The sequence below is a fragment of the Onychostoma macrolepis genome, chromosome 04, assembly GCF_012432095.1.
Source record: "Onychostoma macrolepis isolate SWU-2019 chromosome 04, ASM1243209v1, whole genome shotgun sequence".
Lineage (NCBI taxonomy): Eukaryota > Metazoa > Chordata > Actinopteri > Cypriniformes > Cyprinidae > Onychostoma > Onychostoma macrolepis.
Genome location: NC_081158.1, coordinates 22,238,389 through 22,265,394, shown reverse-complemented (window position 1 = coordinate 22,265,394; position 27,006 = coordinate 22,238,389). Strand labels below are relative to the sequence as shown.

The 27,006-nt window shown below is 39.4% G+C and overlaps 1 protein-coding gene across 1 annotated transcript; it reads right to left on the bottom strand.

Moving 5' to 3' along the window:
- Positions 1 to 9,183: 9,183 nt before the first annotated feature.
- drd4-rs (dopamine receptor D4 related sequence) lies at positions 9,184 to 26,263 on the bottom strand. Its single transcript, XM_058773441.1, has 5 exons — positions 26,109 to 26,263; positions 25,531 to 25,805; positions 16,500 to 16,612; positions 11,466 to 12,169; positions 9,184 to 9,779 (listed from the first exon to the last, which is right to left on the bottom strand). The coding sequence occupies exons 2-5, from the start codon at positions 25,765 to 25,767 to the stop codon at positions 9,577 to 9,579; spliced, it is 1,257 nt and encodes a 418-aa protein (XP_058629424.1). The 5' UTR covers positions 25,768 to 25,805; positions 26,109 to 26,263; the 3' UTR covers positions 9,184 to 9,576.
- Between the last annotated feature and the right edge of the window lie 743 nt (positions 26,264 to 27,006).

Below are 27,006 nucleotides of genomic sequence, written 5' to 3'. Positions count from 1 at the left end.
CCAAGTCCAGTTCAAGTTTCTGTTCCTGAGCCAAGTCCAGTCCGAGAATCCATTCTGGAGCCAAGTCCAGTTCATGTTTCTGTTCCTGAGCCAAGCCCAGTCCGAGAATCCGTTCCGGAGCCAAGTCCAGTTCAAGTCTCTGGTCCTGAGCCAAGTTCAGTCCAAGACTTTTCCAAACCAGGGGCCTCATTTATAAAATGTTGCACAGAAACCATCCTAAATTTGATCTTATGATCATTTCTTAGATTTGCGCATGAGCGATTCATAGAATGAACGTACGAACAGAAATCGCGCATACGCCTCTCTTTCAGATGTGAAATCTATGAATCGCAAATGATCTTAAACTTGCGCACAATTGAATAGAACTCTCTGCCTTCTAAACGACTCCTAATTAATGTCATTAACATGTAAAATATTACCAATCATCATTATTTAGAACAGCGAGCTTCAAGAACAGCTTACATTTTCAAAAACCTGCAGTACTCCGACAATAAAAAGTGCGTACGTCTGCTCAGACCCTGACGTGACGCTAAGCACTTTTCCACGTCAAAGACCCTTTTTATTAATATGAGCGCTGGCGTGGATTTAAGCATACGCACACTCTAAGATCAAATTTGAGCATACGCACGCTTTATAAATGAGGCCCCAGGGCGGTCGCTGAATCCAATTCAGACCCAGCTCCTCTCTGGCCGCCAATCCAGCCGGACCCACCCAAGCCACCATGTGCTCCGCCCAGACCACCATCTGTCTCATCTACACCACCTTCTGGTCAGACAGCTCCATCAGCTCTACTTTTGGCCTCAATCTGATCTCTGCCCTCTGCTTCACTGACTCCATGGCCACCACCTTCAGTCCAATCAGCTCCACCTCTAGCTTTACTCTGGTCTCTACCCTCTGCTTCGCTGACTCCACCGTGGCCACCGCCTTTAGTTCCATTAGCTTCAGCTTTGCCCTCACTCTGGTCTCAACCCTCTGCTCTGCCGACTCCACCGTTGCCACCGCCTTCAGTTCAATCAGCTCTACCTTTGGCTTCACTCTGGTCCCTGCCTTCTGATTTGCTGATTCCTCCATGGCCTCTGCCTTTAGTTCTGTCAGCTGTTGCTGATCTGGTCTCGACCCGCTGCTCTGCGGACTCATCCGTGGCCTTCACCCGCTGTTCCATCTCTGCCTCCCGTACCTCTCCACGGTCCTTCCATCCCCCTGTGTCCGCCTCTGTACCACCACCCTCCTGGACATTAATAGTGTAGGGCGTCTGGAATCCGCCCTTTGAGGGTGGGGGCTATGTCATGCACGGTTGCCTGCACCATTGTGAGGCATTAGAAGGTGTTCTTGTGTTTTGTGTTCCTGCCTGTTGTTCTGGTCATGGACTCCATTTCCCATCATGCTGTGTTTTCATTAGTGTCTACCTGGTTCAGCTGTGTTCCATTTCCTGTTTGGTCCTGTGTTTTTGTATATTAAGCCCCGGTTTGCTATTGTCTGTGTGAGTTGTTAAGTGTTACCTCCTGTGTTTCTGGTTACCCTTTCTTGGTTCTGTCACGTATTTCAGGTCTTTATCTGTGGATTATCATTAAAGGATCTTAAACTGCATTTGGACCCACTTCTGTTGCCTACTTGTGCTCTATTCGTAACAATAGGAGTACACTAGTTTCACTACAGATATTTTTGAGTAAAGTCACATCATCTGAATCGAATTCTTTCCAACGTTATTTGTCCCTAATTGCTGTGTCAGCCATGACTTATCCGGTTTAAACCAGGACACAAAGACATTGAGAGAGAAATTGATAGGTATGCTCAGAGCAGCAGTTTGCTTAAGACTTAGCATTAGTTAAGGGCAATATTGACCCTATTCAACACACATTCTTCCATAACATGACTCCTGCTGAGGTCTCTTATTCCAAGGACCTCCTTACAGCTGTTAACTACCTGACAAATCATTGTAAATTTGTTTAATGAAACATAGTAATGGTTAGATTCCTGTCCATTATAGCAGAACAGTGACAGGAAGACCCTGCTGAAGCTCACACTCATGTCTGTTTACTGTCTGCTTCAGGTGCTAGTGTTCAGTGCAATATATTTAAAACCTATTTCATCAGACGCTGTGTCAGGTAAACATAAAAACGTGTTGCTTATTAGCATGTCTATTATTAACATACTGGCTGTTTATTAGTACTTATAAAGCATTTATTCTCCATGACCATATTCTACATCCCTAATCCTACCCAATACCTAAACTTAACAAGTACCTTACAAACTATTAGTAAGCAGCAAATTAAGAGTTTGAGACAAAAGTTGTATTTATTGGTTTGTTGAAAGCGAGAATTGGACCTTAAAATAAAGAGTGACCAAATCTACAAGAATTTTCTGAATTTTCTACATAGTTATGGCCGTCAATTGAGTAATTGCATTACCATTTTAAGAAATCTAAAATAAATATAAGTCTGTGTGCAATTATTAGGTTCAACCCTTTATGGATTAACTCTTACTGTACATATGTAAAGACAGCCAGTCCTTGAATGGTGTTTCATATGTTCATCTTCAATGATAAATACATTTCATCAAACAACAAATGCAGCTGGCTTTTATTAAACATCTTGCCTTGGTTACATTTACAAAGAAATTACTTGTGGAAATGAATTATTTATCCATAATTTAGTCTAGCGACTTTTTGATTTAACCCTCTGTTGCGATCAGTGCTTAATCACACAGAACAGAATGAAACCATTACAATATCAACTTTAATAAGTGCATAAATGGCTTGAACATTAACATTAAACATATTTGATTAAATATGATAACTTTGATGGCCCTAATAAAAATACAAGGTTTTTTTCCCCTTTCATCATCTATGATTAATGCACTCGGCTATGCACTGAAACATAAATAAATAAAATAAAACAAAAAGTCAGACTGTCAGTGATGTACTTCACAAGTATTTGAGAAGCTATATGAGTCTTTTTTTGTAGACTTTGCAGTAGATCCCAGAGGCCTGCTGCCTGAACAAGCTTCAGGAATAATTTTTTGCAGATATATGTGTTTCATATATGTGCACATTAAATGAAATTGGAGTACATATTTTAGTAGATATAGACACGTTTATGACAAACTATGAAGCAAGGCGACTAGATCAATATGACCCAGGATCAATATAACAGTCAGTTATTAGTATTTTAATGTGACTATGCTGTATGAACCTTTCACACTCAGACTAATGAGAAAACTAGGTCTGCTGAAAAGTCACAGTGTTAATTACAGAGTATGGTGTATTTTAAAAATAGAGGGTGTGAGATGCTGGTAGAAAATGTATTCCAGTAACACTTATGGCATGACTAAATAAATTATTTATATTGCTATACCTTAGTAAACTGCAAAGTAGTTAAGAGTTCTTGGTTTAAAAAAGGATCAGATGATTTAATTTAAAACGACAGCAATATCAAAAGCACATATTTCTGTGCCCATGCCCAGAGAGAGCACGATTAGATTAATGATACGAAACTAATTAAGGCAGATATTTTTGGAATGGGGGAAAAAGTGTGTTATTACAGCAGCAGCATTTACTCTCATAAATGAGATTTTAACTGTGGTTTGATCTCATATAGAACAAACTGTCCCAGACTTTTTCTCATCTGCTACATTGTAATTATTTCTCTCAGTCTCTACTTTACTCTTCATATTTTCTCTTTTCTCTTCGCTGTTCTTCTCAGAGCAGCAGATTGTTATTAAAGTAAAACCAAGATAACATGCTAACAATTCTGTAAATTCTAGAATGGGCTAGCATACTATTTTTTTACAGGCTATAGTATTCATACTGTGTACGTGATATGAGATAATTGTATGTATAAAATATTTGAATGACCTACTCCCACCATCTATATGTGCATTCACACCATATCTAAATTACCATAATTACAAGACTCCAACTTGCAAAAAGCATTCACAGCCTCACAGAACTTTGTTAATTAAAGCTCAGAATTTTCTGACAGCTTCAAGTTGTAACACAAGACGACTGCATCTTGCAGAAATCCAATTAAATCTAATTCACATTGATTTGTATAGCACTTTTCACAATACACACCGTTGCAAAGCAGCTTCACAGAAAATGAAAATTTCTACAATTAGGTGACTATGTCAAGGTGATCTCCAAATGGCAGAAATGTACATTTGTAGGATAGAAAAGATCATGCAGTTAGTTACTGACATGTTTTCAAACAGAAATCATGAACACAATTAATAGCAATCATTATATGTTGGGATCAAAATTATAGTAATGCAAGTTAAATTTGGTACAGTAGGTTTGTATGTTTGTTCAGGGTTGGTGCCATCTGAGGTCCTAGAAACACGGTTTCAGCAGTAAAATGTAGTTAAAGGTGCAGTAGGAGATCTTGGAAAATGCTAACTTTAGCCTGATAGCACTGAAAGTGAATGTCCCGCCCTCCCTTCAACAGATTTCCCCTGCTCAGGGAGTAGGGAGCAAAGAACACTGTGTAGGGAGCATGTCAATCTGAACACAGTTCATGCACGGAGCTCACTCCGTCTATTGTGCGTGAATACGCTGATGATGTATCCTGTCTGCGCAAACAGGGTGCACAGAGGTATGCAAATACATATGTTGACAGGCAGGTAGGAAAGCCAATTAAAAAGCTCGGACCGAGTGTTTTGATTGGACGAACATTTTTGGGTCCTACGCCTTCCACATAATATATAAATACAGATAAATACATTTAGACTACTTAACTTAATGATTGCTATCAGGATGTGAGGAGACTTTCAACCAGAATAACAAAAAATGTTTCTGAAGACAACCTATTGCACCTTTAAGCAGTTGTTTTGTAATGTTTCTTTAAATAAATTAAAAGTGAAATGGCTTCTAGAACAAAAAAATAAATAAAAATAATAGCTGGACCAATGAAACAAGCAATGTGATGAGGTCCTGTGACAAATGTCACAATGACACAATTGTAGCATACTGTTTGAAACACTTTTCAAGAGATAATGCTTACAGTTGCACTTATTTATTTATTTTTTTAAACAGTAGACAGCAGCATATCCACAGTATATGAACATCATTCAGAGCCATAGTGTTACTAATACGATCACTGCACCGCAGTTCCACCACAGGGGAGAGAAAATGAGGGAAACAAGGGGAGTGAGATGAAAAGGTTTTGCATCTTACATTAAATGGAACCAAATCACAAAAGCGCTGAGAGGAGTGAATTGACACTGTGAGTCATTCTGACACTGTGGTGTGAATAATCCTGCGAATGGTTTTTATATGGTTGCGCTCTATCAATAGGTCTGATCTGTGTCAGGACAATAATATGTCAAGGTTATCCTTTGTTCACTAACATATTATAGACCTTATCTTAACAGCTATTATACACTGTGTGTAAGTACACTCACATGGATTGAGAACTAGAAGCGGAAGACTTGGAAGGATGTTGATCAAAGAGCACGGCCTAGTTGGATGAATCTTGGTGGTTTGCTTTTATATAATGTTGCTGCTTGCCTACATTGGAGATTATTTCAGTGGCGTAGGCCTAAGTCTGACACATGCTTGCATTATATCTTGTACACATTTAAGTGCTCTATCTAGGCTAATAAAGTCAGTACAGACACATTTGGCGCAACTGTTTTGTGGTCTTTGTGACTTCTTCCTCTAATGTCCGTTGTTGGTGATTTCTTCTTCATCGTTTGTTGTTTAAACTGGCATTTTCCATCTTCTTTGATTAGTTTCTGATGTTTCTTACCTTGCGCCTACATCATACGCTCGACCGCCTTGTCATGAACGCGCCTGCTTGAGAGACCGGAAGCTGCACATTACAGTTAAGTTTTAAGAATCTATATTTTTCTTAAACTAACGCATCGTTTCGCTTCAGAAGGCCTTTATTAACACCCCAGAGCCGTGTGGAGTAGTTTTGTGATGGATGGAAACTTTTTTTTTCATATTCAGAAACAGGGGCACCATTCACTGCAATTATACAGATTGGAACAGACAGGACAATGTAGAATGTAACTCTGAATGTGTTCGTCTGAAAGAGGAAAGTCAGACACGACTAGGATGCCCTGAGGGTGAGTAAATCTAGGACTAATTTAAATTTTTGAGTGAACTATTCCTTTAATTACTCACTTTTAACAATGTCCTCACTACATTTCTGGGTCTGGGAACATTTCAGTTGCATTGCACTCTATGGAGAGTCAGAAAGGCTCTCGGATTTCATCAAAAATATCTTCATTTCTGTTCCGAAGATGAACAGAGGTCTTTCAGGTTTGGAACCATATGAGGGTGAGAAATTAATGACAGAATTTTCATTTTTGGGTGAACTATCCCTTTAAAGATAATAGACGAACTGAAATTTACAAAACTCTAATGTGTTTTTTTTTTTAAGTGGTAAAGTCACTGATTGCCAAATTAGCAGCTTTAAACACTCTCTTGTGGAGTTTGAGGCTCTCACACAGAGCTAAATTCAGTTCTCTGTAATGCGACAGTGTGCACTTTACACCAAACATCTATGATGCCTATAATCCAGCACAGAAGTTCCAGTAAATTAACATCACTTGTACTTCCGTCTCATTAACCGATTCTCATTAATGGATGATTTGACATTTAATTTGTGTGCGACGGCCGCTAAGTGTTATAAATGGCTAGAAAGCTCAGACTCCTGACCTGCCCTTCAGCATGGCCCCTGCTCCACCTCGCTGTGCCTTGTTTCCGTGGTTACGTGCGGATCCGCCAGTGCTTACACAATCCTTTTAATCTATTTTTGTGTACCGCTGAGTGTGGACACCCACTTTCCGCATGAGGCACGGAGGAGTCATCAGCCCTGGTTAAACAGACCAGCATGCAGCTTATTCCCACTGCGGGATCTTTTGTACGGAAAATAAAACCACATCAACCACAATGAATACCAGCTGACTGTTTACATCTCGCAGAACTCCTCATGTTAGCTGGAGATCTTTTTCCAACAGACTATCAGCGATCAGAACATCCTTCTTCACAACACACGTTTTTATGAAGACTCCTTGATCTGAATTTCCTGCATAGTGACGCTATACAAAACACAAATTGCCCTCATTTCCTCTGTCAGTCTTTATTGTGTTCTCATCTGGGCTTTGACAGCTGTGTTTATAGGGCAGAAAGAGACAGTTGTCTAATGGAGGGTTGTAGCATCATGTCTGAGGGGGAACTGCATGATTGCTGGTATATATCTGCTTGTGAATGCCGCCGTATTCATTCCCAATGACAAACGAGACAACTTTAAATCAGTTGTCACTCACTGTGTGCTTTTTGGAGCCCTTGGTCACTATGAACAGCCATTGTATTGCATATAGGTTTGGAATGATATGAGGATATTTCATTTTGGGAACTATTTATCTGATGACGCCTCAATTCTGATTTGTACATCGCAAGATACATGGTGTCTCAAGTCTACTTATGATTCATAGATATGAATCAGTGTTCGGCTCAAAGGGTTGGAATATGGTGGAGTGCTTTTCAGAATGTCATCCTGTGATTGTGATTGTTATCGTTCTTGTAAACATGCTGAACATCTCAGTCGGGCGGTTTCCATGGATTGTGGAGACTGCATTATGGCAATCCTATGAAAAAAAAAATTCAATATTCAGTCGTTTTTCTGCAATATAGACAACAAATCTTAAAACCAAAAATTTATTTTCTCACTTGGACTGTGGTTGCAATTTAAAATTCTGCCTTATGAAATGTATACATTTATTATGAAGAACTTTAATTGTTTATATATAATACCGTTCAAAAGTTCGGGGTCGGTTTTTATTTTTTTTATGTTTTGAAGTCTCTTGTTCTCACAAAGGCTGCATTTATTTGATTAAAAATTAAGTAAAAACAGTAATAGTAATAGCAAAGCTGAATTATCAGCAGCAATTACTTCAGTGTCATATGATCCTACAGAAATCATTTTAATATTCTGATACAATATTATTAAAATGTTTAAAACAGTTGTTGAGATTTACATTTTCTTTGAAAAATATTAAACAATTTTTCCAGGATTCAGATGTGTTCTTGATAAATAAAAGTATTTATAAAAATGATTACTAACCCCAGACTTTTGAACTGTAGCATATATATTTGCATCCAGTAAGGTCCAAAAGGATGAGACCACATATGAAAAGTCTTCTCTTTTGCAGTTTTCAAAAAAAAAAAAAATAAATAAATTATATATATATACCAAATTAAAGCAAAATTAGATGAATTTCACAAATCATAAATTCAAGATTGTTAGTGTGGTCTCAGACTTATGAAGCCCACTGCTTATATATTTGTACAATTTAAGCAGTAAATCACATACATCTCCATAAAGTGACAGATGCACTGATGATCCTGTACAAGAACAGCAATACTCATTCCACACATCTCTTTACAACACTGATTCTTAGAAGCACAATTACTATAATCCACCCCAGATAATACCCACAATCCCCGTGCCATTATGCAATTTATTACCAGTCACTGCTGAGCACGTCTACAGTACAAATTTTGTCAATCACACTTGCAACAAAACTAAATTGGCAGACTGTGTGCACTAGGGCAGAGAAAGGCATCCAATGATTTTGGCAACTGTATATACACCCCCAACAGTTGGCACATTTTCCTCTTTGTGTGAAGCCACAGAATTAACTTCTTAACATGGTTTGTTCTAACTAAAGGTGACGTAGGTATGAAAATTAGATCTTTCCCTGGCTATGTTTACATGGTTTACATTACCATTTGCACCTTCAAGAACCTATGGCTGTGTTCGGAATAGCATAAGCATACTAGCATACCTCTAGCAGACAACATATTTCTTGTATTGTAGCAGAATTCTAGTATATAATATGCATGTGCAAAGAATACATGAGCACATGCTTGAAATAAAAGCGCACTGCAACTGTATTTGAGATGATAACTGAATTGTACTTGAAGTAAACATACAATGTATCACGTTCTGCAACTGTTTAAATATGTTTATCATTCCATACTGCATACAGTTTTTTTTAAACATTAGGCATCATACTGACAGTATACTGCTTAGTATGCAGTATGCTGGAATGCCATTCCAAACACAGCTCATGATCACATCTAACTTGCTCCTTAACCAGTAAAAAGCTGCCTGTCCACTCTGCATGTCTATTGAAAACAACCAACACTTAAAAAAAAAGGGGGGGGGGGGGATAAGAAAATTCATTTAAAAATAATTAAATCAACACTGATACCAATCACATATCAAACACAGACGACTGTTATCTTTAATGTGGACGTATTCACATATTTTATGCCTCTGGGCTATGAATTCAACAGTATTCTGTTATCTACTGTAGTGTTCAAGCAAAAATTTTACAAGAAAATGTTCAGTTAACTAAGGCATCAGAAGTTTTCCTCAATGGTACATTCCTGCGCAGTCAGTCTTTTCAGTAATCCATTGTTTTGTAATGTTCAGTTTTCTTAAATCATTCCTTTGCTTGGAGACCACTGTGTACTCAGCTCATCCAGGTTTTTTTAAATCATTATTGTCTGAATTATTTAATGATTCATCATGAATTTAGGCTTGTGCTAAAGAGCGTTTGGCCTCAGGAGCGACAGCAGAGCAGTTTGTGAAAGACGTTCCTGAACTCCACATTGAAGGCAGTGTAGATGATGGGGTTGACGGCGCTGTTCACGTAACCAAGCCATGTGACTACACTGATCAGCGTTGGCCCGATGTCACATGACTCGCACAGCGCCTTAGTCACATGGACCACGAAGAAAGGAGTCCAGCAGGCCAGAAACACACCTGGGGAGGAGAAGATCATGTTAGGAGTTTATTTATGTCCTTACATTGCTAATTCTTCTAACTCTTTCACATACATGATTGAATAGACTACAGGCAGCAAAAAGAGCTAACCGTTTCTGGCTCTATGTTTTTTAACCTCTATAATAGTGTCACCTATTTGTTTCACCTATTGTTACCTTTTTTTCATTTATACTATTATATTGCAGCACGCTGATTTCACACCAAGATTTCAGTCTGTGTAAGTTGTGTGGGAAACAATGGTGACAATATGGTCAGTGCTTTCATTGCCCTGGAAACAGCTTTGTATATTTTATACTTGAAAGGACTTCTGTTAGAATGCAATTGTCATGCTAATAATCCGAGAGCAGTAGGTGTCACATTGAACCATAGAAAGTTTTTATATATTGCAGAACGTGACATTTTAGCTGTGTTTTCATCACCTGACGGCTGTCATTTAGTTCTAATTTCTCATGCATTTATTCATGACTTAATTCATTATTTTCACATAAATGAACATTCAAACACACTGATGTATACCCGCACAGTCTTGATTTTAAAAACGTCAGATCATGGCAAGGCACTTGTGTTTGAAAAGACCAGCATGGCTGCTCACCAGCATTTGTTTTGGATGCTGGAGTCTCTTAAAATAATTTTAAAGGGACAGTTCACCAAAAAAAATTTGTGTCATAATTTACTCTGTCTCATTTCAAATCAGTTGTGGAACACAAACGGAGATGTTTTAGGAGAAAGTTCATGATGCCCCAAGATGTTTTCAAGCATCTATGCTTAATCCAAATATGTTAATTCTCTCTTTTTGCATGTAGAACAACATATAAGTGAGTAAATGATGACAGAATTTACATTAATGTCTTAAGCAAAAAATCCTTGGTCAACCAAAATGAAATTAACCAGCGGTGTGTTTCCCTAAAGCAACTATGGTCGCAAAGTCCATCATTACCAATAGAGTTCAATGGAACTAACCACCATAGTTAGGTAACTTGTAAAATGCTTTTGGGGAAACACACACCAGATCAATAAAGCTGCTTCTATGGAAGCCCGTTTGCGGCACTAAATAAAAAAGGTAATTGCGACTTTTCTATCTCTTAATTCTGACTTTTTACCTCAGAAGTGCGTGATACAAACTCGCAGTTCTGAGTTTTTTCTCAGAATTGCATGATATAAACTCAATTGTGATTTATAAAGTCAGAAGAGCGGGATATAAACTCGCAATTGCGAGAAATTAAGTTAGAATTGCAAGATAAAAACTTGCAAATTCGGACTTTTTTCTCATGAAAGTGAATTTTTATCTCGCAATTCTGACTTTTTTTCTCACAATTCCGAGTTTATATCTCACAATTCTGACTTACAGTTATAAAAGTCACAAAGTCAGTATTGCAAGATATGAACTCGCAATTCTGAGATAAAGTCAGAATTGCAAGTTTATATCATGCAATACTTTATAATTTGCAACTGCGAGTTTATATCATGCAATTCTCAGAAAAAATTTTAACTCACAATTGCGAGAAAAAAATCAGAATTGCAAGATTAAAAGTCACAATTACATTTAAAAAAAAAATACTTTTTTAAAATAATTTATTCAGTGGCAGAAACGGACTTCCAAATGCTTTAGACATTTATGTTGTGAAAAGCACAATACCAAAAAAATTGAATTGAATTGATACATACCCACAACCACGGGCAGTACCTTCATTGCCTTCCGCTCCCGTCCGCTCACCCTGTTGCTCTTGCTGTGGCGACGTCCAGTATGAGGCCGATGGTTCTTCCCCACACCATTCTCCCGTCCGCTCTCATCCTCAGTGGCATGCTCAGGGTTCTCTGCGTCCGAAACACTGTCCATCTGGGTGGTCATGGGGTCACTCTCTGCTGCCGGCGTTTGACCTTCTGCCTGCTCATCTGTGGTAAGGGTAACCGGGCTGGCTGGGGAGACTGGAGTAGTCGGGGTAACGGTGAGAGATGTCGGACTGAGACCTGCAGGCATGAGGTACACCACCTTCTCCCTCGCCCGTCCCTTCTCCTTCTGTAGAGCTGCTCCTAGGCGCAAAGACAGGCTCCTACGGCCTCTGGGTGTGCGGTGGAGGTGCGACCGGCTACGGCCAGAGCTCCATCGCTTTAGTCCCCTGAACATCCAATAGTACAGGAGGAGCATGACAGGGCAGGGGACGAAAAAGGAGCAGATGGAGGAGTAGACCACAAACTGGTTGTCCTCCAGCTTACACACATGAGGGTCCCTGTTGGGCACCTGGTTTAAGCCGAATATGACAGGACTGGCTACGCCCAGGGAAAGCACCCAGGTGGCTGTGATCAAGGCTAGCTGACGAACACTAAACTGGTTCCTGTTGTATTTCAGAGGGACCACCACTGCAATGTACCTGTAACAGAGATGTAGAGAAAGAAATAAGATCCACTGACACCTATTAGGATAAATATAATGATAACTATATTTACACCAGTGGACAATAACATTCTATTTATTAAAAGCGTGCGCTGTAGTTTTGTTGTCTGCCACTTTAAATGCGCCAGCTCTTTAAAGCAGGATGGATTCTGATTGACTGCCTGCGTTTTTATTGTCCTTCCACTAAAAAAAGAAACATTTCTGAAAGTGATTCCAATGATATTGTTCCCCTGATATTATTCCCCATCAGACTTGGACCTTTTTTGACATACAGACGAATAAATAAGATAAAAGATAAAAAAAAATGAGTAACAACATCAAATCAAGATTAATAAAAAGAGACATTAATAACTCCAACTCCAACTCAAATGGTTAAAAACTAGGACTTGACTTTGACTCAACAAGTTGGACTCGGACCCAAAACAGTTGAAAAATTCCTCTGTGTTCCAGAGAAGAAAAAAAAGTTTTAATTTTAATTTAAATTTTTGGATGAACCATCTCTTCAAGACGGGATAGTAGAGAAAGCATTTTGAGGCAAAAAATGGCACAGTTGAGTTTGATGAAATGTTTAGTCAGACACTATTTTTCTACCTTTATTTGTCTGCTTTTACTGCAGTTACTTTGGTTTGCTTGTAAAAGCTTATGTTTATGCGTAAAATCGTGATTGACAACTCCTTAAAGCATGTTTTGTGTTTGTGCTTGTTAATCAGTGACCCACGAGACCATGGAAGATTCTAGTGCAATCATTTTAAATTGCATGAGACCTCATAAGTCTGATTCATCTTTTCAATCAGCTACACCCTTTCGACCCCAAACCTTTGTTTTCATCCTCAGAGACAAGCTCGCTTTTGTTTTAGTATGCATCAAAGATGGATTGACCCTGCTTTGTCTTGGTCTGGGACCTCTCGAAGTTGTTTCATATTGTTTACGGGAATCGGTGATGCTTGATGCACTGTGTAAGTAATGAAATTCAGCTTCATGTTGTGGTTTCATTAGCATCCCGTTGGACGCCAATCACACATAACCACTGATTTAATATTCACTGTGTGAACGCTCAGAGAGGCACAAAACAGACCTGCTGAATGTTAAAAAAAAATCATTAAAAATCACATGAAAGTTTAGGGACCACCACAAGAAACGTGTACTGTAGATAATCTGGATGGACAAACTACTGTATTCATTTTCTACCTTTTTGCAGTGTTGGGGTTATATGGAAGGCCATTTCCAATCAATCAGTCAATCAATCAATCAATAAACAAATGAATAAATAAATAAAGCAAGCTTTGGTAAATGAGATACAAAATAATAATTATAAGATAAAAGATTAAAGCTATGAGATATGATGTCATAATTATCATTTCTTTTCTTCATTTTTTTTTTTTTTCCAGTGTTGGAAGTAGTGCTGGGCGGTATGACCAAAAATGTATATCACGGTATTTTTCTAAATTATACCGGTTTCACGGTATATGACGGTATTTATTTTTTTCATGCATGATCGGGTGTTAACCACATTTTCTACTGATTGAGAGAGGAAAAACTGCAGCAGATTGACTTAGAATGCCCTATTTTATTGTCATGATGTGCGAATATTGTACAAACATTCCACACTAAATAGTGAGACTCATTAATACATGTTAACCAGGAGTCACTCTCATTTATAATCGCGACATCGTCTGATAAAATCAACATGCATCTAATGTTACACTAAAGAGCGGCTATGCGGTGGTTTTGGCTATATTCCTTTTTTGTCTCATGCAGCGCACTGCCTGCGTATGAGTAACAAACTAAAAAAAATAAAAAGTGCATAATATTAACAGACTAACTATGCTCATTATTTATAATTCCAAACAGTCAGTTAGAGGCAGGTGCTTGGAAATGCTGTTTTGTACTCATTTACTGAAGAGTCTGCTGCGGTACGGCCAGCTGAATGCAGTGCTTCTCTGCCGCTCGCTGCACAGTAGGGGTGTGCGATACTGCAAATTTTGGTATCAATCCGATACAGGGCAAGTATCGCCGATACTGATACCGATACTTTTTCCTTTTTAATAACATTTGCCTTTCTGAAAGGAGTTTGGCAAGCAGAGGAGCCCAGAATATGAAAGCAATGCGTACAGTTTCATGTTAAGCATTTTCCTCCCATAGAAAAGAGTTATAAAGAAAAGAAGAAGAAAAAACTTAACGTGGCCTAATGCATTCAGAAAGTAATATTGAAAGGCCAACTCAGTATGATGATGCAAACTATATGCAGGCAAGCAGCCCAGGATATGAATGCAAAGTGCATGCATGTTAAGTGTTTTCCTCTGATAGAAAACCTTTATAAAGAGAAAAAAAAAAGTGGCTTAATGGTTGAAGACAGTAATAGTGTATAAAAAAGCCAAATTTGGTAAATTTAATGGGTCCGGCTTCCAGTCTCATCCGCTTCCAGCTATTTTTTAACTGTAAAAAACTGCTCGTTTTGTTGCTTGCTTGGTATTGCAAACTGGTGTTTCTTACCATATTATTTTAATGAATTGTCTTAATTATAAACACACACAGTGGAGTGCACAAACAATTTTACCATTTATTGCAATGTTATTTTTCTCATGATTTCCCTACTGTGCCTAATGAATTGGAAGTCTCGCACATTCAGTCTATGAAAAAAGCTTACTTCCACATTGAAAAAGGTGAATAAGTTTGGTGCTGTTGCCACAGTAGCGAATTTCTACCGTTCCATCTCTCGCTGTAGCCAATAGCTATAATATCCGCTTGCGTTTGGTGTCTCTGAGTCACGTAATGGCATAACAAAACACTAACAAAACAGACATGTCTATTCTTTGTTGAATGTATTAAGCAATATATTAAGTGCAGAGGGGAGAAAATTAACCTAAAGTATCGATCTAATCAGGCTAGTATCGATCCGATACCGATACCAACGTTGGATATTAGGATCGATCCGCCCACCCCTACTGCACAGAACAGACGCAGAGAGACTGCGCCGGGAGAGTCAGATCTCGTGCTCGCGGGGCAGCACTGGCGACATCTTCCAACTGAACCATAGCTAAGGTTTATCCAAAAAAGTCGTTAGGTTTGTCAGTTGGTATATTCTATGGGAAAAAAGCCGCTAAAAGGGTCTGAAAGTTGCTAAATATAAAGTCGCGCTCGTGTGTGAGACGCGGGAGCTGATGGCAGCGGGCGGTGGATATTGTGGATGAGATCTTCTGCGTCACGACGTTCTACTAGTTCTACAGCTTCAGAACTTCCACGCTTAGTAGCACACACAGCTGCGTTCTCGCCACAAGTCAATAGTGAAAAGAGACCCCTCTCAAACAGTGTCGCGTTCTGAACGTTATTTAAATGACACCGGTATTGCGGTATTTTAAAAATTCATATAAGAAAATTAAACTCCGGTATTCGGTATGAACCGATACCGCCCAGCACTATTTGGAAGTATATGGAAGGCCATTTGTGCCACAAAATCATGCTTTGGTAAATGAGATATAGTGGTAATTATGAGATAAAATGTTGAAGTTATGAGATATTAAGTCATAATTATGGCAAAAAAATGACATTCAAATGACTTTCATTTGTTGTTTTTGTCACAATTTTGACTTTTTATCTCGTATTTTTGGCTTTTTGTGCTATTTGTTTTTGTTACTTAGTTTTGACTTTTTATCTCATAATTTTGATTTCTTATGTCATAATGGTTTTATGCCATAATTTTACCTTTTTATGTTATAATTTCAACCTTTTGTCTTATAATTTCAACTTTTTATGTCATAATTATAAGTCATACCAAACCACTTTATGTGGCGGAAAAGGGCTTCCATAGAGGTAACATGTTATGAAGTCCCATCATATGTGGGCTTCTCATGGTGCACACAGCAGGGAGGAACAGGGAGACGAGGATAACTCAAAATACAGTCTTTAATGAACTCAAAACAGACAGGGCAAGACAAGGCAAGGCTGGGGCACACAGGAACACCGGGGAATAAGGAGTAGACCAGACAAACACTAACTGAACAGACACAGGATAATCATAGATAATAAGACAAACACAGCTGGACAAGACTTAACTAATAATCACACTGAACAAGGACAGGAACAAGACCAAATAAGGAAACAAGAGGCGGGAACACATGACACATACGACAGAGGACTGACAACATATGTAGTATATATTGACATAAACAATTCCAACAGATCTCAGTGTTTGGGATTACTTACCTTACCGTAATCATTCTGTTCATATTTTATTTTATAAGTTAAAGTTTGAGCTATTTTTAATAGAGAGTGGTGGGTGAGCAGGTGTGTGTGGGTGCGTGTCTCACCTGTCCACACTAATTGCACATAGATTCAAAATGGAGGCAGTGCAGAGCATCACGTCCATAGTCATTAGGGCATCACAGATGTACATACTCAGGGTCCACATGCCTCCCAGGAACTAAAACACACCCACACACACAGACAGAGAAAGATAGAATGTGTAAGACGACAGGACACACACACTCATCTATAAGTACCTGCCAGGGGCATCAATTCCATATATTATATATATACACTGTCATGGCCAAAAATATCAGCACCCTTGGTAAATATGATCAAAGAAGGCTGTGAAAATTAATCTGCATTGTTTAATCCTTATGACCTTTCATTTAAAATATTCACAAAAATCTAACCTTTCATTGGATAATAAGAATTTAAAATGGGGGGAAATATCATTATGAAATAAATGTTTTTCTCAAATACACATTGGGCACAATTATTGGCACCCCTAGAAATTCTTATGAGTAAAATATCTCTGAAGTATATTCCCAATCATATTCACAATTTTGAGCACTCCAGGGTGATTATGAACATGAAATTATCCAGCCATGGCTTCCTGTTTCACAGAAATATAAATAGGAGGGAAAGCAAAGGCCAAATTCACTTAATCATCCATCACAATGAGAAAAACCAGTGTTCAGCAAAAGATAATAGAGCTTCACAAATCAGTGAAGTGGCTTTAAGAAAAGAGCTAGAGCAGTGAAAATTCCCATTTCCACCATCAGGGCAATACTTAAGAATTTCCAATCAACATAAAATGTTACGAAACTGCCTGGAAGAGGACTTGTGTCTATATCGCCCTAATGCACGGTGTGAAGAAGAGTTTGAGTGGCTAAAGACCCTCCAAGGACCACAGCTGTAGAATTGCAGAAAATAGTTGAGTCTCGGGGTCAGAAAACCTTAAAAAAAATTTCAAGCAGCACCTACATCACCACATGTTGTTTGGGAGGGTTTCAAGAAAAATTCTCCTAGCTCATCCAGAAATCAAACTCCAGCATATTCAGTTATCAGACACGACTGGAACTTCAAATAGGACTGGCTTCTATGGTCAGATGAAACTATAAAATGAGCTTTTTAGCAGCAAACACTCAAGACGGGTTTGGTGAACACAGGGATAAAATGTACCCCAGGTGTACAATGAAATATACTGCTGTATTTTTGATGTTGTGGACCTATATTTCTGCTGGAGGTCCTGGACATCTTGTTTAGACACATGGCATCATGGATTCTATCAAATACCAACAGATAAAAAAGTGCCTGACTCTGTTAGAAACCTTATAATGGGCCATGTTTGGATCTTCCAAGCGTACAATAATCCAAACACAAACCTCAAAAACAACACAAAAATGGGTCACTGAGTCCAAAACCAACAATTGTTGATTAACAATGCAGATTAATTTTCACAGCCTTCTTTGATCATGTTTACCAAGGGTGCCGATATTTTTGGCCATGACTGTATATATACTGTGTGTGATATATATACATATACAGTATATGCAAACATACATACCAATACTCATCCAAAACTATTAAAAACATCAAAATATTACAATTATAATACAAATATAAAAATTTAAATTTGGATATTCAAATATTTAAGAAATATTTTGGAGTGAGATATTATAAGGTCATAAGGTCATGTTAGTTAAGTCTTCAGGGATCTTTTGGAAGCAGATGGTAGGTGTTTATCACTTGATGGTCTTGATTGACTGCAATTAAAGTTTGAATTCATTCAAAGAATGAACCAAATCCTCTGTTAATTCAGACAAACCATACAATAAAAACAGGAAGTCTCTGAGGGAAATCACTCACTGCATCAAGATTCACTTCACAGACACACAAACTTCAAGGGCAAAAATTCACACCATGAGACATTAGAAATAGTTTCCTGAAGAACAAAATGGCATACTGTACATGACATGAAATCAAAACTAAACTTATATTTCTTAATATGTGTTCCTGGGGTTATTGTGAACAATTCATTACACTGATTAAAAATCTTAATAATCTGTCTTAATCGTCTTTTACCAAATTTAAGTAACTAGATCTGCCTTTTAAATAACTTCCCTTTCCAACTGGCATAGGCAAACTATCTTATTTTTCAACCCCACCACTGCAAACCTGTTGTCACGAATCCTGTCTATGCACTTCTGTTTGCTCACCACCAGATGTCGTCTTCTCTTTACATTGACTCTCACACCACACAGTCTTTTACATGTCACTCCGGACTACAGTTTCCATCATCCATTGCACTGATCACACAGCTGTCACTAATCGCACGCTGCACTGATCACACAGTTGTCACCAATTACATGCTCACCTGAGAGCTATTACACACTCTACTTAAGACACATCCAGATCCTGCTCTAGTCACTGAGTATTGTATAGCGTTTATCACTCTCCTAGCGATAGCTACTGATACTAAGTCACAGTTGATCATCTTGAGTCAAGTCACGTCTCAGCGGACCTTCCAAAATCTCGTCACGTCCCTGCTAATCTTCCAGAGTCACGTCACGTCACAGCTGATCCTCCAGAGTCACGTCACGTCACAGCTGATCCTCCAGAGTCACGTCACGTCACAGCGGATCATCCAGAGTCACGTCACGTCACAGCTGATCATCCAGAGTCACGTCACGTCTGATCATCCAGAGTCTTGTCACGTCCTGTCCGTCACGCACAGATATTCAAGGTCAGTCTTTCGGTATCCCAGTCTGGTATCTAGTTTGAGGGATGCACTGCTGGTGTCTGCACGCACAGCTGGTATCTCCAAACCCAGTCACTCTAACCCTCCTGCTCCTGAACTAATTCCCCTGTCTGATGCGCTTCCTATGATGGGGATTGCTTTATGTTGCGTTTGGGCTGCGTACACCACCACAGAACTGCTCAAAAGGGCAGCGGCCACTGTGATGTCTCCAGAGGTGGCGGCTGTCGCTACAGAACCTCCTGGGGTAGTGGCATTCGCTGCTGTGTTCTCTGAGGCGATGGCATCTGCTGCAGAAACTCCAGAGGTGTCAGTGGTACTCCATTATGAACTCTCGCCCTGTCATGTCACGGCTAAGGAGGCCGTCTGCGAATCCTCATCCTGTCACGGCTATGGAGGCCGTCTGTGAACTCTCTGCCTGTCCTGTCGCAGCCAGAAAGGCTGTCCCTGAACTCTCGTCCTGTCCTGTCATGGCTATGGAGGCCATCTGTGAACTCTCTGCCTGTCCTGTCACAGCCAGAAGGGCTGTCCCTGAACTCTCGTCCTGTCATGGCTACAGAGGCCGCTTATGAACTTTTGTCCTGTTCTGAACTGGCCAAGGAGGTCATCTCTGAACTCTCGTCCTGTGCTGAACCAGCCATGGTGTCTGGTTTTGAACTGTCTGTCCTGCCTGTTTCCGTCAAGGAATCTGAATTTGAACTCTGTCGGTCCTGATTTAATTATTGTGTCTGATGTTGAACCCTATGTTTGTCCAATTTCAATCTATGAATCTGTTTTGCCCCACTAGTCCAGTCTCGACCCCAGAAACCTTTCCCGAACTCCCTGTAGGCTCTAGAAGCTTTGTCACCGCCCAAAGACCCGCCTTTGAACTCTTAACCCTGCCTGTCATGAACTCAGAAACTATAAATGCACTCTGTCTTTCCCGTTTCGACCAAAGAGCCTGATTTTGAATTGTCCGCTTGTCCAGTTTCTGTCACTGAAATGTCTGTTGGTCCAGTTTCAGTCAATGAACCTGAGTTTGAACTGTCAGTCTGTCCCGTTTCAGTCAGTAACCCTGTCTATGAACTGTCATTTTGTCCAGTTTCAGTCAGTGAGCCTATTGATGATTTTTTCGTGTTCCCTGCCACTGAATGCACTGCCTGTGTTGTCTGTCTCTGCTCTCCCTAGATCTCGGTCTCTGCCATGGTTTCCTGATCAGTCTACTCCCCCGTGTTGGTCTTCTGCTTCAGTCTGGTGGTCTTCTGCTCCGCCGTGGTGGTCTTCTGCTTCGTCCACTCCAGCCTGTTGGTCTTCTGCTCCACCGTGGTGGTCTTTTGCTTCGTCTGCTCTGGCCTGGTGGTCTTCTGCTCCACCCTGGTGGGCTTCAGTCCCGTCTGCTCAGCCCTGGTGGACTTCTGTTCCATAGACTCCTCCCTGGCTTCCTGCTCTGCTGGTTCTGCCCTGGTTCCCTGCTCCGCCTTGGTGTCCTGCTCTGCTGGCTCTGCCTCGGTCCCCGGCCACTCCACTTCCACGTGGACCTGGCCCTCCGTCCCTCCCCCTGTTCCGCCTCCACTCCACCGCCTTCCTGGATTGTATAGGAGCGTCTGGAAGCCGCTGCTTGGTGGGGGGCAATGTCACGAATCCTGTCCATGCACTTCTGTTTGCTCACCACCAGATGTCGTCTTCTCTTTACATTGACTCTCACACCACACAGGCTTTTACATGTCACTCCGGATTACAGTTCCCATCATCCATTGCACTGATCACACAGCTGTCACCAATCGCACGCTGCACTGATCACACAGTTGTCACCAATTACATGCTCACCTGAGAGCTATTACACACTCTACTTAAGACACATTCAGATCCTGCTCTAGTCGCTGAGTATTGTATAGCGTTTATCACTCTACTAGCGATAGCAACTCTATGGAGCCCACTTAGTTGTTGTAGTCTTGTCTTGCCTGTTTTCTTGTGTTTTGATTCTTGCCCGTGTTTCCTGGATTAACCCTTTGCCTTGCCGTTCGGACTTTGTTTGCTCCTCGCTTGGAATATTGCTTGTGTACCTGGATTATCTCTCTGCCTTGCCCTGTTGGATATTGTTCGTCGATCGAAGACCCATGCTTGCCCTAGGATTACTCCTTTTTCTTGCCTGTGTTGTACCTGTTTGCAATTGCATGAACCTTGAAAAAGCCTTGCAAATGGATCCGCTCATAGATATATATATATATATATATATATATATATATATATATATATATATATATATATATATATATATATATATATATATATATATATATATATATATATATATATATATATATATATATATATATAAACACTAGATCTCTTAAGGCGGAGTCACTTCCGGCATCATAGGGCGGCCATCTTGCCACAGGGAAGCTTTCTGGCAAGTTCTGAGGTAAGATGAGTGATCAGCACAAACATAAATCTTCTTATCTCGCTGAAATCTTGACTGATTTACAAACGGTTTGGTTTCTTACAAACGTTATTAACGTGGCTATAATTCTGAATGCTGTAACATGTTGAAATTGCAGATTTTCTTTTCGAAAAACGACTTAATCGTGCAGCATAGTTGTGTATCACGGCTAACGTTACTTGCGCGCAAGTTATCAAGGCAGAGATCACAATCGTGCTGTTCGATTATAAAGTATTTACTGACACCAATAATGATTTTACTAATCTCTTTTGTCAAAAGTACAATATTTGTTGATGTGTTTGTAGTTAGTTGCTGGCCAATAACAAAAAGCTTAGCTAACGTTTTCTTTTAAATATAACTCAAGTTGCACATGATTTTCAATCAGGTTGGTTAGTTAAAAACATCTTGCATTATTATAAGATTGATATATCAATATGTGATTAAATGTCACTTTAGTTTTTTTATATAATGTGTAGTTTATTACAACACATTTTAGACACTCAAAACTTCTTTACTTTATTTCAGCTGGTGGCAACAAGAAGCACAACCACCTCTAGAAGAGCGGAAGACAACCTGCCAATGGACTTGTCTCAGGATGTACCTCAACCTTATGTTGTGAGTGTTTGCATGTGGAATGTCAAACAAATGAGATCCTCATATGGCTTGTTGCAAACAAGTGAGAACATCATGTGTCTTTTTTTTAAATAAATCCATTATCTTGGTGGTACCCAGAAAGACATATGTTGTTAGTAGTCTAAGAGTCCAATATTATTTGAGGTGGTACTCTGTGTAAAAAGTTTGAGAACTAATGGCTATCTCACTTGCTTCGTCGCTTCAACATTTAATTTCTTAAATGTATGCTGTTGTGTTTTCTGTTGGGGAATTGGAGAACCTAAACATGTATTAAGGCTCACATCATCTAAAAGTGAAGATTGAATTGTTAAAGTAACTTATTAATTTCCATATGTAATTTGTATTTTTGGAAAAACAACAGGGAGAGAGGAGTTTGAACCCCAAGCGGCAGGCCACTGACCACTTGTATTCATTGCCTGCTTGCCCTAAGGCTATAAAGGCCAAACTTGAAAAAGCCTCGGTGAGTGAGGAAACTGCAGCGGAGAAGAGTAATGCCTTGAGGAGAGAAAAGAGGGCCAAGATGAACATGCGGGCTCTTCTGGAAGAACTGAAGGAGAAAAATCTCATCAACGAAGAGCTGAAAGACAACCTTGAATGCTACTCAGGTAAAATAAAAATATTATATTGATAAGTGATATTATCACTTTTGCTAATTGTATTTCAGATCTTCCGGTTCATCTCCTGTCAAGGCAGGGTGTAGAGTAACCAAGGCCCAGAGAGATTTTGCCCTTACGCTCCATCTGCATGGTCCAAAGGCATATCATTACCTGAGAGATACCTTGCATATTCACTTGCCACATCCCAGTTCATTGCAAAGGTATTCTACATGATGTCTAATTTTATACTGAATTACATTAAGCACTCCAGACAATATTATCCTGAATGGTTAAACTTACTGATCTAACAGCTCATGTCTCATGCTGATACATGTTGATATTTTAGCTATTTTTGTATGTCCAGGGTCCACAATAGGGATGCTTGGGTTAGTGGTTAAATGTCTACTTTTAATTTTACTAAGGTGGCTGAGCTCTCTTGATGCCAGACCTGGTCTCAATAAAATGATGTTGGACATGCTGGAAAGACGGTGTCAGGAAGATGAGGTCAAGTACGGATGTGTCACTCTGATGCTGGATGCCATGTCCATCAAAAATCACGTCCAGTATGATCCTCAGACACAAACCATGTTCGGATATGTGGACATGGGGGATCGATTAAATGAGACTGACATGGCTTCCGAAGTTCTTGTGTTTATGGTGGTTGGGCTTCAAGGTTATTGAAAAGCTCCAATTGCGTATTATTTGACCAGGTCCCTCACACCACAATCACAGAAAGTCTTAGTAGAGCATGCATTAGAAGAGCTTCATCGTCGACAGATAAAAGTGGTGTGCATGACAATGAAAATTACACTTTTTATAATGGTTTACAAATAGAGACTTTTGTGCAATTATTCCATATTTTGTGTATTCATTCTATTTTATATATCAGAACCCCTTAGATACAATCCAAATAGTGTACAAGTAACATCAGAGTGTTACCTTTGATTTAATTTCATTATGATTCTACACGAAGAGGTTGCCAAACCGTAAGCCTTTTATCGTCAGTATGCATTTTGGGTAACCAAAAATCCTATATGGGGAGTTTCCATTGGGCATTTTACAATACGCATGACCATTCCTTTGCAAATAATGGTCTAAAGTACTCATTTTCATTCTGTATTGATCTGCTTTTGCACACAGCTTTACAAGACCTGGTACTAGGGCTCAGTTGTGTTTCTAAAGTCATATCAAGTAACTTAGAGGGCTGAAATGTGGTCAGTTCAGAGATGCTTGTTATCCGGCAGAAAGAGAAAACGTAATAATTTAATAATAGTAATATTCATGTTACAAAAGTGTGTGTGTGTGTATAAGTCATGTCGCCATTCTGTACACTTAGTTTTATTAGCCTATATATTTATTTAACTTATACTTTGTGTGTAATATTCATTGCACCTAACTGGTTCGGTGCAAGGATATTTTCATATGGAAGTCTATTGTTATAATTATTCATATGTATGCAGTGTCATAACTACATCTCTGACGTTGATAACAAATCAAACCGTTTGAAAATCGGTAGATAATTGAGCAAGTTATGGTTATTTAAAAAGTACATGCTTCATACAACACAATGTTACGAGTGAGCGAGCACCCTGTGGCAAGATGGCCGCCGTGTGCGGACGTCGACCTCCATTGGCCAACAGCGCGTACGAGGTATCTAGTGTTTATATATATATATCTATGGATCCGCTCGCCTCATGTCTCGTCGGCTCCGTAACACCTGTCACACGGACCTCATTTCACAGTCCAGTCAGTTTCTGGTGCATAAAATCAAGTCAAAAGTGGCAGCCTACATACTTTTCTTAATAAATTACATAAATCAGTCAAACTGCACTCACTGTTTCATGCAGATTTTAAAGATCTAGGTTGATAATCAAAAATTTAATCCGTTTGAACAATGACAAACACACGTCCCCCATGTTAAACTCCAGGTAGCACACTCATTTTCAATTTCATTTATGTTCGAGAAGTCTAGCTGGTTGATACAATGTAGTGATTTGAATGACTCTATTTATTGATTTCAGTCATATTCTGCTAATTCATTTCGAACACCTTGCACTTGTCCACTAGCAGAGGTGGACAATAGTGAAGTGTTCAATAGTTGCTTTTTAACATGCCCATTATTACAGTACTTTATCAGTGTTTTTCTTTAGAAAACTTTTACTTCACAACATTCCAAAGCATAATCTTGTACTTTTTACTGCACTACGTTTCATATTAAATATCATTTAATACTTAATTACATTAGAAATCTAGAAATCTAGTACTTTCTTACTTTTTAATGTTCTTAAGTAGTAAAGGTAAAAAAAAAATGTACTTGAGTAAAGTAAAAATACTTCACTACTGTCCACTAGTAACACTTCAATGAGGAATACTTACAAGTTCAACATGATCTGAATGACTCATGAACCTGTAGTGCTCAGTGCTCAATGTACCAGCATCTCCTTATGAAATCTTTTCAAAGTTGATAAAAAAGACAAATGACTGGCTGGACAATATGCTCAGTTCGTTCCATATAATCATTCTGGCCTTGAGTGGGACACTTTACCCCAATTGCTCCAGTCCAGACTGTCCCGGTAATAAGTAGATTGCATGGATAAAAGCATCAGCTAAATGAAAGTTTAGTAAATTAGTAGTCTGAAACATAGAGGAGGAGTTTAGACCATCTCTCATTGGTCACTGGCACTCACCTCAGAGTAGACGTAGAGCGGGAGGACCAGCACAGCCAAAAGAAGGTCGGCCACGGCCAAACTGACGATGAAGTAGTTAGTTGCGGTTTTAAGAGAACGTTCGGTTAACACACTGAGGCACACTAGGACATTTCCCAAGATGATGATGAGGATGAGAGGCACACCGCATATCAACGCGAGGTAGTTGTACCTCTCGTGGGCTGTCGCTGGGTCTATACTGGGCGTCACATTGACCATGGTGCCCTGAAGTTCAGCTGGCAACCCGGATTCAACATCTGTGAGAGGGAAAGATTGACAGTGGGGGCTGTTTGTAGAGATGAATGGGTCTTTGTGTGTGTGTAATGTATGCTAATACGTGTTTGTGTTCTTGCCCATATGTTACTAGGAGAGGAATTATGACAAGAAGAGGCCATAAATATGAACAAGCGCCCTCATTTCACAGTCGTTTATATGCAGAGTGCTTGGAAATGCAGTCATATGTCTTCTTATTTATTTCCATTTGTCATCGAATCCCAACAAGATGTTGTTGTTTTATGCTGTAAATGTGTTTTCACTTTCATTCTAGCCAAAGTTCTTACCTTGAAACTGTCACGATCAGACAGGATTCTCGGGCTTTGTAGAGTATGTTGACTTGTCTGGTGTCTGAGAGTGTTGTAATCACATTTTGGAAGTGTGTGGGATAAATTTGACTCATTACGTCAACAGCAGCCATGTTGAAAAAGTCAGCACTTCGTTCATGCGATCTGAAAGAGAAGAGAGGTGATAATTGAATCTTCACTTTATGCTTTATATAGGCATCATCAGCAATGCGCATGACTTAGCTGTGATAATCAAGTTAAAAAAGGACGCATATGAGATTGAGTTTGACACCCCTGAATTACCGAAGAGCGGTGATGACTTCAAGTTTTTCCGGCATAAGACTGTCTGGTTTCACACACAAGCTAAAATGTGCCGAAACTGATTTGCAGCTCTTGTCGTACCTCACGGTATATTGAAAATAAGTTTGAAATATCTTTTACACATTTTTCACTCTTCAACTGCAGGTTTAATTGCTTGTTTAATAGCTCATGATATCATTGTGGCATTCTGGAATTAGTATTTGAAGAGGTGCAAAGACATAATATTACATGAATTAAATTTTTGGCTCAATTTAAATGAGTTGCACCAAATGTCGACTTTATGGAATTGGCTGTCATCATGCAATTTGCCTCGGTTTCTGTATTCTACGAGTGACACATTGGAGTATAGGATCAGAGGATGCTCTGCCTCTGTGATAACGGACTGTTTGAAATTCTCCCCTCTCGCAACAACAGGTGAAGGTTGCCATGACAATCTCCAGTGTGTGTGTGTGTGTGTGTGTGTGTACCACAATGAAGACGGGAGGCACTTGTGAGCATGTACATAAATAAAACCCAATCAAACCCGTTCCAGTTCACATCACCCTTTGGTAACTAATGAAAATGTTCAATTAGAGAA